Genomic DNA, 12,450 nt, shown 5'->3' with positions numbered 1-12,450 from the left:
TGCTTAAGATTGAGTTACGAATTCGTGGAATAATATACCATCAAAAAGTCCAACATCTAAAACAAACCTAATCGTAAGATTAACTAACTCGGAAACAAACCTAAAAATCAAATAAAATTTTATCGACCCAAAAAAATTTGATAGTGAGAGTGAATAAGCGATAGCAAGAAAATCAATATTTAAGGTCGAAGGAAATTTAGAATTTAAGTGTCTGATACTCGCATTAGGTTGAAGAAGACCAAAAGAAGAAAAAAGAGGAAAACTATAGCGTTTAGGAGTGGGTATACAAATGTAGTTATCCTCTTAGATATTGTAGAAAGCCATTAATGAGACAGCCAACAGGATTGTACTTGGAATTCCATAGCATCAAAAATTTCAGAAAAGAAAGGAAAAAGAGAACGTGAAATGCAATGATTCAAAGCAAAGGGTCCCAATTCCAAATACTGCTAATTTTCTTTCCCTGCCCCCTCCATTTCCACTCTGTAATGTATAGTCATAAAGCCTCCAAAACATAATCACACTCTTATGTATAACAATCCACAACCGAACTGCACCAACAAAATTTAAACAAAACCCAACAAAAGAAATTTCATTACTCATTTGCAAACCATCAGTCTTTATCTTTCATTTGCTCTTCTTCTTCTCTCTCTCTCTCTCACTCCCCTCCCCCCCCCCCCCATTAAATCTTTTGTTCATTCATTCATTCATTTATCCGTCATCATCCTCTTCCTCTCACTCCCAACCAAACCAAACCCTTCTTTCTTCTCTCTGTGTTTGTTTTTCTGAACAAACAAAAACAACACGCAATTTGTTTTTCCATCTATTTTACTTGTTTTCTAGCAACAATTATCAATGACTCGCTTATTTCGATCCAAATCGTGCGGACACGTCAGAGTTTCGGAATTCAAGCCACCGCCACCGCCGCCGAGCTCTTATTACGATAGTGATGACGAGGAGGAAGAAGAAGAGGAGGAGGAGGAAGAAGATGACGATTATTATGGAGATGGGGTTGGGATTAAGGTAAATGAAAATCGGTTTGGCTTGGTTTTGAGAAATTCAGTGTGTGATAGTGATGAGGAGAAGCAGGAAGGAGCTACGAGGCAGAGTAATAACGGGAATCAATTTCCGATACTTGACATTTTGGTAACGGCATTGAGGAAATCGTTGGTTACTTGCAGTGTGGAACCGGATGATGTTTCTTCCATGGATATTAGCTCGCCTGTGAATGTGAGACATGTTTCTCATGTTACTTTTGACAGATTCAATGGGTTTCTGGGTTTGCCTACAGAATTCGAACCTGAGGTGCCAACCAGAGTTCCAAGCGCCAGGTGAGCACTTTTCTATCCATAGAATTTGGGTTACTGTTTTTGGAAATGGGGTTTGTTGCTGAATTGGAAACAGGTGCTTCTTTTGGCGGCTTAAACTTTGAATTGATTAGTTTCAATGAGTTCTGAAAATTTTAGTTAAATTGAAGGCAAAAACGTTGAAATCTAAGAGAACCCATCGTTTACTCAGTCTAATCGGTTATGGTGGTTGGTAATTCTTTTTCTTGCTAATGAAACCATCTGGGAGCTTTGAATTTTATGTTTAGCTTTTCACTTTTACCATCTGTCGTATCTCTGTCTGTTGAGGTTTCTTGGAATACGTGCGATCTCAAAGCTAGGTGTGAAGTGAAGTTGCAGCTTTTGAGGGACCACGGCTGGAAATGTTTGGAAGGCATTCCAAAGTTCCCAAGAGGGTTCGTTGCTTTAGAATGCATTTCGCTAAACATAGAATCTGCTTTGCACAACCTTTTAGTTAAATAAGTTCTAGCACAATAACCAGGACAAGGACTGTCCATGTGTTATGTTTCTTTCTCTCTCTTTGTCTCTCAATTTTTATCCTGCATCCAAAGAATCCTTTGCTTTACGGAGAAGGGGAGAAATTCGATACTTTTTTGGTTTATGGGAACTTAAAGGCAAATTTTTAAACAGGAACGGAAATCGAAGACTGGTAGTTAGATATGGGGAAAGGGCATTTGGCTATTAATGTTGGTGGTTTGTTATAGCTCCTCCTCCTTCCTCCCTGATAAGGAAGGAAGGAGTTTTGAGCGGGAGTCAGTGTCAGTCAGTTACCTGTCGATGAGGGTTTTCTATTCTATTTGAGGATAAACAGAACTTGTTAAATTGGCTTGAACTCATGATTTATTTTTTTAATGTACATATTTGATACTGTCAAGTTGTACAACTTGTGTAAACATAACCGTACGTTTTGGAACACTGCCTGAGATTTGTCTTTGAGTAGGCAAACTTAATAGAACTTTAAACATCTCTAAATGCAGTTTGAAATCTCTTTACTTCCCCTATCCTAACTAATTATCCATATTCCTTAATGTCATTCTTGTCAACCAGTGCTAGCGTTTTTGGAGTTTCTGCCAAGTCAATGCAGTGTTCTTTTGATGGTAGAGGAAATAGCGTGCCAACAATCCTTCTTATGATGCAAAAGCGGTTGTATTCAGAGGGAGGTCTAAAAGTATGTATCGACATTTACTATAATCTAGTTTGCTGAGACATTTACATGGCTCTTACTTTTTGCTGACATCACTATTCCAAATTTTAACTATAGCTACTTTTTTGTCACTATTGAAGGCAGAAGGAATATTTCGAATAAATGCCGAGAATAGTCAGGAAGAGTTTGTCCGAAACGAACTAAACAGTGGCGTGGTGCCACGAGGCATTGATGTTCACTGTTTAGCAGGCTTGATCAAGGTATTCGTTTAACTGATGTCCATCAACCAACCTTCCTTTGTCCCATTTTAGAAAATTGTTCTTTAAGGCTTACCACCGAAGGTGGATCTTGCAAAGTAAATTACTTCTTGAGCTTATCATTTTTCGTATGATCTTAATAGAGTTGGTTTCGTCTCATGTATAGGCATGGCTTAGAGAACTTCCTACAGGAGTGCTTGATACACTAACCCCAGAACAAGTGATGCATTGCAACACAGAGGAAGATTGCTCTCAACTTGTTAAACTACTCCCTCCCATGGAAGCTGCTATCCTTGACTGGGCTATCAATTTAATGGCAGATGTTGTGCAGCACGAAAAATACAACAAGATGAATGCACGGAACATTGCGATGGTTTTTGCACCGAACATGACTCAGGTGTGTGTGCGTTTTCTGGGATAGCAATATCATGAACTATGAATACTCTTATGAACTAAAAAGCAATTCTCTGAATCTGGTGCAGATGGCTGATCCTTTGACTGCACTAATTCATGCTGTACAAGTAATGAACTTGTTAAAGACCCTTATTCTTAAGATCCTTCAAGAAAGGGGAGAATCAGAGGCCAGGCAGCCATCATGCTTGGATTCTCCCAACCCCAAGATCAATATGAAACCTTCAAACTCAACCATTGGCAAATATGCCAACCAACCGCCTAGCGCAATTGATGACGTGAAATGTACCAGTTTCGATAGAGCTGACTACACTTCGGGTGGGAAATTCGAAAGCTTTGAAGAGAAAGAAGAAGAAGAAGAAGAAGAAGAAGAAGAGCAATACCATTCTGCATCTGGAAGAAGTACTCCGGTTCGATATGGAACCGGGACATTACAACAAAGTGGATATGAAACAAGCGACTGGCTAAGTTTGAGAAAAGGGGTGAGGAAGATATGCAGGCACCCAGTATTTCAGCTAAGTAAGTCAAGTAAGAAGAGTAGAAGTTTTGGAGTTGTGAGTTGTAAGTATTAGGAAAAGAAGAGGAAACTGACTGCTAAAAGTATGTGTAAGTGTCCACATATTGCTTAGGCTTGTTTGTGTAAACAGTTGTAATAATAATACAGATGCGAGTGTTTGATTATCGGATAAATTTCAAAATTCAAATGTTGTTGTAAAACGCGAGTGCTTTAGAGCTTTAGAGAAAGAAGACTGGGAAACCACATTTTAGTCTTTCTTCTCTTGTGATTGTAACGATCATTGTGATTACTGATTGAATTGCCAATTGCCAAGTAATGGAAAAGTATTCCTTAATTAATTAATTAATTATCCTATGTGAAAAAAAACAAGAGAGTTAAAACTTATAAAGTCAAATTAATTGTAATATCAAATATGTTCTGAATAAATTTAAGTTTATTAACACAAATCAAAACAATATTAAGAATTCAAATTTTATAAATAAATTATAGTAATGGAAAATTTTCAAAATTTTTAGGGTTAAGAAAGTTAAATTTTAATTTGATGAGCTTCTTCAGCTTCACGCTACACTTAAAAAGATGGCTTCAATCTCTTCCCGCTGGTGGCAACTCTACGAATCTCGCCGGAACTTCATTTCTTCTATAATTCCTTCAGAGAAAGTTCTACGCTATCCCTAATCAAGGGACGAAACTTAAATCTGGCGTCCGATATCTGGAAGCGACTTTTCGCGCCAAGAAGCAGAAGATCTGCTCCAATTCTTCCTATCATTCGTCTTGCTCGGCAATTCAATCTAACAATGGAATTTATCAACCCTTTCAAGCTCTGTTCCGGCCTCAAGTTCCTTGGCTATTTCATGATTCTCTTGGTTCTTGCCATCGTTGCAGTTTCCTACGATGCGGTTGTTGTCCTCACCTGGGGACCCAAATTACTCATGGGCGGCTTCCGCTCCTTCCTCGCCTTCTCCATCATCATTTTGTTTCATGTTCTGGTACTGATTCTATTCTTTTTGAATTTTTGGGTCATTGAACTTGAATTTCCGCTTTCATTTGTAGCAATTTAACTGTATGCATTTGTTGAACTCAGTTGTGCGTCAATTAAAAATGTGGTTCTATAGTTCCAAGTGATTCGATTGTAATTTCGTCTGCGAAAAATGTGCAGTCACTTTAAATACGCTCGAGTTTGTTTGTTTTCACATCGGTGTATAGAGCTCTACAAATGGGATCATACGTTTTTTAGTTAGATGCACAATGAGCTTCTTCTGATGGGAGCAATGAGCTATGAAATTGCGCAACTTTGACATCGAGATAAAATGTGTGATAACTGCATCTTGTTTTGCAGCTTTTACTCTTGTCATGGAGCTATTTTATGGTAGTCCTTGAAGATCCTGGTTCTGTACCGGCAAATTGGGTATTGGCAAGTGAAGCAGAGAATATGGAGGCTGGTAATTCGTCATTGCCAGAACATGGACCAACGGGGGATGCCAGTTATTCCTCTTTAGATGGTGCCGGGAGAAGGTCTACAGCCTATTGTCGTCAATGCCAAAATGGAAAACCACCACGTTGTCATCATTGCTCTGTTTGTAAGCTACTTAACTTCAACACTATTCCTGCATCTTTTTATTTGTTCACACCACCCCGGCCATGCAGTAAGGTTGAATTATGTCGCACCTAATGAGTGATTGGTCGTATTATTCTTTGTCTTTCTTATTTATTAATCTCAATTTATTTCTGGATGCTATTTTACGTTTAATTTTTACTTTTACAGTTATTGTACAACTTGTACTCTGGACTTATTAAGGGTACTTAAATGTTGCTAAAATTTTCTGTAGGTCAAAGATGTGTTCTTAAGATGGATCATCATTGTATTTGGGTGGTGAATTGTGTTGGAGCACGCAACTACAAATTCTTTCTTCTTTTCTTGGTAAATTCCCAACCCACTTCCTAGCTGTTAGCAGGAGAGTTTTCGGTCTTTATGAGAAATATTGTCGCCTTTTTTGTTCCTCTTTTCTATAGTATGGAAAATCCACGTAAATATGGAAGTAGAGTTATTGGTCTCTTACATTCTACTCAACTTAATATGATTTGTTTGAACAGGCAAAAAATATAGAGTAGTTTCATTGGGCAGTATGATAGATTGTTTATTGATGTTACATTTAACTTCTTAGAGATGTTTATTTATTGTTTCATAAGGTTGCATGAAGAAGATTGATATAAATCTTTTAAAGGAATGAGTTGGTGAAACCATGAAATTTATTTGTCTCCTATTTTGTGATTTTCTTTTGAAGAAGCTATAAATACATGAAGTTCGAATTTTTTTTTTCCTATCGTCTTAAGTAAAATATATTTATTTCATTTTTAGATTAGTATAAAACTTGGCTTCAAATAGGAAGTATAGAAAATTATAAGTATATGTATGTACGTGTATGTATGCGTGTACAACTGAGTGAAATCTCTTTTTTAACTTACCTTGCCCCCTCTTCCTTCCAAGCTTTACACATTCTTGGAGACGACAATGGATACACTTGTTTTGCTGCCTAGTTTTATCAATTTTTTTGATGAAGCTAAGAGTCACTCCGGTTCTCCTGCCAATCTTGTTATCCTTTTTTTAGCTTTTGGTAAGAAACTGAGCTAGTTTATAGTTTAAATTTCTATAAAATGAACTTAACCCGCTGATTTTTCAATATTTTTGTGTCTATACTTTGATGCAGTTCTTAATTTAGCCTTTGCTCTCAGTCTCCTTTGTTTCGTAGTTATGCATGCATCTCTTCTGATGAGCAACACAACTTCAATTGAGGTAATGACTTTACACCATCACTTAAATTGTGCTGCTTCAGATTGGATTATCAATTTCCTTTCCTCTGAGCTCGGGCTGGTGATTGTTGCCTGAACTTCACTCGTTTCTCTCTAATTCATTATTTTGTTAGTTATTTCCCACAAGTGCAAGCTGTCTGGTACTTGATGGAAACAGAATAGCTGGATTATTGGTCACAGTTCACAAATAAGATAAAAACCATTTCTTTCAAATGTGCAATCTTACCAGTGTAGCGTGAAGTTTAAGTAAATCATTATCCTAATTCAGTCATTATGCCATGTTTAGGGTAGTCTTTCCTCTTTTTACTAGCAAAGGTGCTCATTCACTATTACACTTTCAGGTTCACGAGAAGAGAAGAGCAGTTCAATGGAAGTATGACCTAGGCAAGAAGAAAAATTTTGAGCAGGTAATACAACTCTGTATTTGTCATCTTGAATTGTTCCCGCTCTCATTGTTATAAGATAATATTCTCACATCTGTACAATTATTAATCATTTTTTGTGCAAGAATCATCTTATGTGTGTTGCGAAAGAAAATTTATTTGTAGTTTTCGATACTCTTTTATATTATTTGGGGAAACATAGTTTACGCTCTTAGTTGAATCAGGATGCACCGGTTGATAGAAAATGAAAATGGCTTATTATTGGATATTGGGAATTCTTAGTGTAAAATATTACTAGTATGATCCTGCGAAAAGAGGGAAAGGAAAAAGACTACGATGCATTACTCAAGGATTATATTTGAACTCGATGCCTCTGAATACATTTGTTGCATTCCCGTGAAAATTTAACTCTCAATGTCTGTTACACAATGACAGAATCTAATCTCATGTTTAGATCTTTATAATTATGTCGGGTCTCCTGTTCTTTCCTCCTTAAGGTATTCGGGACGAAGGCAGCTCTGTGGTTTTTCCCATTGTTTTCGAAGGAGGATTTGGAGAAAATTCCTGCACTTCGAGGCTTGGAATTCCCAATTCGTACTGGCATGGAGTCTTGACACTTTTTTCTCGCTACTCCAGTCAGTGTGTAAAATATTGTCCTAGTATCTTTACGTTCTTTTATGTAAACAAACACGCATGAAACCTTGTTTTATATATGGCCCTCTTTTGGCGCTTCTATTTGTAAATTTCACATTTTTTCAGAGATGTAATGACCAGCTAAAGTCTCCAGAAGCTATGCTATTCTTGTTTTTAGTCGTTTTGCACTGAGTTGAAGAATCATATTTCTAGCCTTTTTTAATAGTCCTTAAAATATCCTCTTTTTTTCTTCTTCTCTTGAGGAAGTCAAAGTTATTGAGTTATTTTATGGTTTATACCATGCCCTCTTTGGGCGATATTATTTCGGCAGCGAAAGTTTTAAAAAATTAGATTTAAAGTTAGTAAGTAACTGAATAAAAAGTTGTATATTAGTGGATGGCAATATACTATTGCTTTTATATTCCTATCCGGAGTTCGAAGACCTTATTTGCACACACGTATACATAAATAAAAAAAGAAGAAGAAGAAGAAAATATTTTTCATTATATAGTAGTAACATGTAAATCTTGGTCAAATGATGACAACTAGGGCAGGCGGGTCCCTTTGAAATCTACTAGAACTGGCCTTAAAGCAGACAAGCTTCCCTAGAAATTGGTGGAGGTGGAGCCCCCAGTGTCCCCATTTTCCCAAAAAGAAAAAGAAAATATATGTAAATGTTGATTATCATCTAATTTCAGGTGGGCGATCGTGATCCAAGGATGAAACTAAAGAAGAAATTCTGTCCATGGAATTGCAGAAACTGGAGATGGAAACAGAGATCAAAACGAAGATGGGAGCAATCATCAAAACAAGACTAAAAGGTACCATCCACTGTTGCTTCTGTGATCTATGGAACCGAACTGCCCACCAACCCATTAAAAACGCCCCTGACACACTCACCAAAACTAATACCACACATCCCCACACAGCCTTAAGCTTTCTGTTCTTCTGTTTCTTTTGTTCTCCCTCCCCCTTCATCACATCTTCAATTTCTGTTCCCACCTGCATTTCTCAAAAGAATAGGAAGAAGAAGAAACTCACAAATGATTCATTGGAAGAAACCTCAATTAGCTCTGCTGGATTTAAGGGAAAAAACCCATGCTGTGACTGAAGATACTGGAGAGAGATTTTCAGAGAGAGAGAGAAAGAGATTGGGAGGGGGAGATTTTGGTAGTAAAATAAGGGAATCGCATTGAGTATATCGTCACGCGTGGCTTATCCAAGTTGGTTTTGTCAATTAAAGGAATATAAATATAAACAAAAAAAAAAAAAAGAAAAATAATAAGGATTGGCATTTGTTGGCAGGCATCAGTAATTGGCGTAGCTTGTATCTGGGGTAGACTTTGATTGATTTATTGCCTTTGATGACATTATGTGCCACTGCACCCACCTGGCCACTGCCCCCTTTCTTCATTATTGTTTCTTCTCACCTCTCATGCAACCCAACCCCAGCTTCTACTCATAGATTTAATTGCTCTTCATTCAAATGTCTGAATGTGTATTTAAGGTTTCATTAATTTTTAAAGTCTACTCATAAATGAAAATAAATACATATCACTATATAAGTAACCAACGTTACAATCTAACTTTCTGGTTACCTTTTCTAGGGGGATTTGGTTTTGAAAAGTTGAATAATTTTTTTAAAAAAATTTATTATTATTTGTTGAAGAAAATAGTAATAACAGGCAGTTTAAATTATTTATGAAACTAGGTTTGTCAACTCTTTGAAATGCATCTGCATCATAAACGCATTCATTCCAACTCAGCCAGCCTTGGATACTTAAATAAGTTGAAACCTACTTTGTTTTTTACTCATGTTTAGAAAAGGAAACAGGCCTACTATTACCAAAAGTCCTTCTTTTGAGAGTCTTTAGACACCCAATTAAAACTTGAACAAGCGAAACCCAAAACACATCAAAACAAGACTGTCTCTTTCTTAATGCAGGCATGGGAGAGGAACTCATGACAGCTCCTTTATTGGACAAAATAAAATTACAAGTGATGGTAACACAATTGCTTTATGAACTACACAACTGGGTTAAGTAGGTACCATTATAATATTAGGAAGCTAAGTCAGCAGCTTAACTATGATTATTATCAATTGTATTTTATTAGAATAGAATTTGAGCAAAACCTTTGGCCTTTCTCCTAAGGTTCTATTCCACACGCAAACATGCTTCTGTAATCAATTTGTTTTTCTTATCTCACTTTTGTCTCTCGGAAGTTACAATTGGTATGCAACCTTAGGTTTTAATTTATCAACAACAAAAGCATGATTGCAACCAGCCACATGAGTCAAAATTTGAACCAAAGTTTAAGGTTTTTTTTAAGTCTTCAATCTCATAGTCGTCGTAGACAACTATGATACATTTCTCATTAGGCTCAGCCAAATGTATCTGATATTTAACTCTTTTTCAGGAGAAACATTTAGTCTTATAACCTAAGAAACTTGAGAAGGAAATAAAAGGAAGAATTGGTGCGATGGCAGAGTAAAATTATATATAAATGATCATCGAATTTGAACAGATTGTTGGATGACATGGTCGGAGGATGGCGCTGCAGAAGTAGTAGTTTGATTCATGGAATTGCAGAAAGCAGAGATAAGAAGAGACATCATAACAAATATGGGTGCAATCATCAAAACAAGACTGAAAGGTACCATCCATAGTTGTCTATTTGTTGGATGAAACTGAAACACCCACCAACCAAAAACAAGCCCTCCCATCAGGCATGCCACTACCATTGAAATCACCCAAGTGGCTATCTTACAACTCTTCATATTCCCATTCCTCTTCTTATCTCTATCTTCTTCTTTCATTGCTGACTCCATTTGAAATCCTGCTTCTTCATCTCCACCCCTCGCAAATCTCCATGTTTGATCCATTACTACAAAGTCACCCACTAAGCTCTTCAGAAGAACTAGAAATGGCGGAACCAAAAAGAAAGAATAGAAAAAACAGAGAAAGAGGGAAGAGAGAGATGGCTGTATAGGGGCAAAAGGATTTGATTTGGCAAGTGATTGTAGACAAGTTACAAAGCGTAGGATTTTATCAAAGTTTGAAATTAGCATCAGCAATTGACGTAGCTATCTGGGGTTAGATTTTTATTGCCTTTTATGATAAAATATGTGACATAGACTCGGAAGCACCAATAGCTCAAGCCCTTCTAATTGTTTCAAATAAACATCTCTCTCCTTGAAATTAGAGTTCATCTTGTACTCAAATTATGGAAAATTAGGATCTACACTGTGAAGTTATAATTATAGGTGAACTGCTTCCATTTGAAGCATTGGTATCTGGAAGCAGCGGTTTTCTAGTTTGAGATGCAAATCCAATTGAATATGTGAGGTTTGGGGAGTTGAGGGCTGGTTCAGGTTTTATATTTAATGGAATAAACCTTTCTTGGCTCCAAATTATGGAAAGGACCCAACTGAATTAGCTACTCCACTGAACGTTTCTTCCTAAATATTATAAACAAACAAAAAAAAAAGTCAGCTTCCATTTTCCATTTTTGAACTAACAACAAATTGATATAAATTCTTAGACCATAGCTTTCCTGTGAGCGCAGCTCGTTTGTTTGGTTAAATTATAATGGGAGGCTTATGCATCTTTGGTCTATAAATTTTTTTAAATTTTTATGTCTATTAGAAATTGTCTTTTAAAATTTCAAAAATGTTTGAAGGAAATCTTAAAATTTTCATATTTGTTTACAAGAAATCCATGAATTTAGAATATATATATAGTTTAGGAAGATTACAGATTTAGAACAGTTTAGGGATTATTGACCACATAAGTGAAAATTAACCTATTTCTAAAAGAGACAACCATTAAGTATGCGATTAAATTTGTAATTTAATATTTCAACTTTTTGTAGAGAAACTTTGTATCATAATGATATACTACACTTTATATATACACATAAATATCATACTAAAGATTTTTATTTCTCGAACAATTTGAGCATGGTTTGGTTATTTGTGAAATCTTTAATCTCTTTTGATTGATGAATGTTTAAATTTTCAATAAAATTAGTTTTAAATTTATTTAACCAGAAAAATATAAAATAAAACACCATTACAATATTTCATATAAGGTTTAAATTCAACTTTTAAGTATGTGAAATTTATTTTGGTCTCACCTTTTAAAACAATACGCAAATGGTTGAATCAAAATATTCATAAAAAAGACAAATAGAATGACATTATTTAATCTTTACAAAACCACATAGGTAAGTATACAAACCAATGACAAATTCAAATATGTCATATTTGGTAAATTTACATAAGCTATTTACTTTTAACAGGTGAAAGGTTCAAGCCTTTGTTTGTTGTGAGTTGTCACGAGCAATAAGGCTTGAGCTCATAGCAGGTTTATTCCCATGTATGCCTAGAGCATCATCATCATGGAAGCTCAAAGGGTAATGTTGGAGGCGAACCCAATCAAAATCTTTAACCTCGAAGATTGGTGCTATCTAATACGCCTCAAACTGACAAGAGACTATAAACAGTTACCCCCCACCATCTCTAGGGGTAAACAATAAACACTTTACCACGTTGATGTGATGGAGGATGACCCAGATGAACTTGGAACCCCAAGACAAGAGGTGGATCAAAGACCACAAGAAGATATGTGTACCAACACAACACAGTCAATAAATTTTTGTTTACACAAATAACACATCAATTATACGTTGATTTTGCTTTGCACTCTGCCATTTTTGAGCAAAAAAAATATAATAGAGAGAGAGAGAGAGAGAGAGAGAGAGAGAGAGAGTCATCCTATTGGACAAAGCTTTCCTACTATCAATGAATAAAGATAAAAGTCCTATTGTTGGATCTTTTTATTTATTTTAGCGAGTTGACCAGACATTGAAATTTGGGAACATGTTATTTTGGAATATTCTTAAAAGAAATGAACAGAAAAGAATGGTCCAATTTTAAATGATTAGGAAAAAA

General features: G+C 35.9%; 2 protein-coding genes across 8 annotated transcripts; both read left to right on the top strand.

Annotated features, from left to right (window-relative positions):
* The first annotated feature begins 434 nt into the window (after positions 1-434).
* Positions 435-3,925, top strand: LOC103483148 (rho GTPase-activating protein 5). The gene is made up of 5 exons (XM_008439620.3): positions 435-1,328; positions 2,391-2,511; positions 2,628-2,747; positions 2,911-3,141; positions 3,227-3,925. The coding sequence occupies exons 1-5, from the start codon at positions 853-855 to the stop codon at positions 3,725-3,727; spliced, it is 1,449 nt and encodes a 482-aa protein (XP_008437842.2). The 5' UTR covers positions 435-852; the 3' UTR covers positions 3,728-3,925.
* A 260-nt stretch (positions 3,926-4,185) lies between these two features.
* On the top strand, positions 4,186-12,369 carry LOC103483147 (probable protein S-acyltransferase 12). 7 transcript variants are annotated; one of them, XR_007821531.1, is made up of 9 exons: positions 4,186-4,658; positions 5,009-5,249; positions 5,499-5,590; positions 6,158-6,284; positions 6,378-6,463; positions 6,822-6,887; positions 8,195-8,317; positions 9,442-9,500; positions 9,915-10,908. XR_007821531.1 is itself a non-coding variant. In XM_008439616.3 (8 exons), the coding sequence occupies exons 1-7, from the start codon at positions 4,467-4,469 to the stop codon at positions 8,312-8,314; spliced, it is 924 nt and encodes a 307-aa protein (XP_008437838.2). In that variant the 5' UTR covers positions 4,186-4,466; the 3' UTR covers positions 8,315-8,317; positions 11,799-12,369. The 7 variants fall into 7 exon arrangements, 6 of the variants coding, with proteins under 6 accessions (XP_008437838.2, XP_050941787.1, XP_008437836.2 ...); XM_008439616.3 differs by lacking the exons at positions 9,442-9,500; positions 9,915-10,908 and adding an exon at positions 11,799-12,369; XM_051085830.1 differs by lacking the exon at positions 9,442-9,500 and having other exon boundaries at positions 10,023-10,908.
* Positions 12,370-12,450: the final 81 nt, after the last annotated feature.

This window comes from Cucumis melo, chromosome 6 (assembly GCF_025177605.1).
Source record: "Cucumis melo cultivar AY chromosome 6, USDA_Cmelo_AY_1.0, whole genome shotgun sequence".
In the NCBI taxonomy this organism is placed as follows: Eukaryota; Viridiplantae; Streptophyta; class Magnoliopsida; order Cucurbitales; family Cucurbitaceae; genus Cucumis; species Cucumis melo.
Note: the sequence above shows the minus strand (reverse complement) of the source record. Positions and strands in the feature narration are given on the sequence as shown.

Coding starts and splice junctions, on each gene's coding strand:
- LOC103483148 (XM_008439620.3), top strand. CDS start 853: ATGACTCGCTTATTTCGATCCAAATCGTGCGGACACGTCAGAGTTTCG. Junction 1,329..2,390: donor ACCAGAGTTCCAAGCGCCAG/GTGAGCACTTTT, acceptor CTTGTCAACCAG/TGCTAGCGTTTTTGGAGTTT. Junction 2,748..2,910: donor GTTTAGCAGGCTTGATCAAG/GTATTCGTTTAA, acceptor TCTCATGTATAG/GCATGGCTTAGAGAACTTCC.
- LOC103483147 (XM_008439616.3), top strand. CDS start 4,467: ATGGAATTTATCAACCCTTTCAAGCTCTGTTCCGGCCTCAAGTTCCTT. Junction 4,659..5,008: donor TCATTTTGTTTCATGTTCTG/GTACTGATTCTA, acceptor CTTGTTTTGCAG/CTTTTACTCTTGTCATGGAG. Junction 5,250..5,498: donor TTGTCATCATTGCTCTGTTT/GTAAGCTACTTA, acceptor AATTTTCTGTAG/GTCAAAGATGTGTTCTTAAG.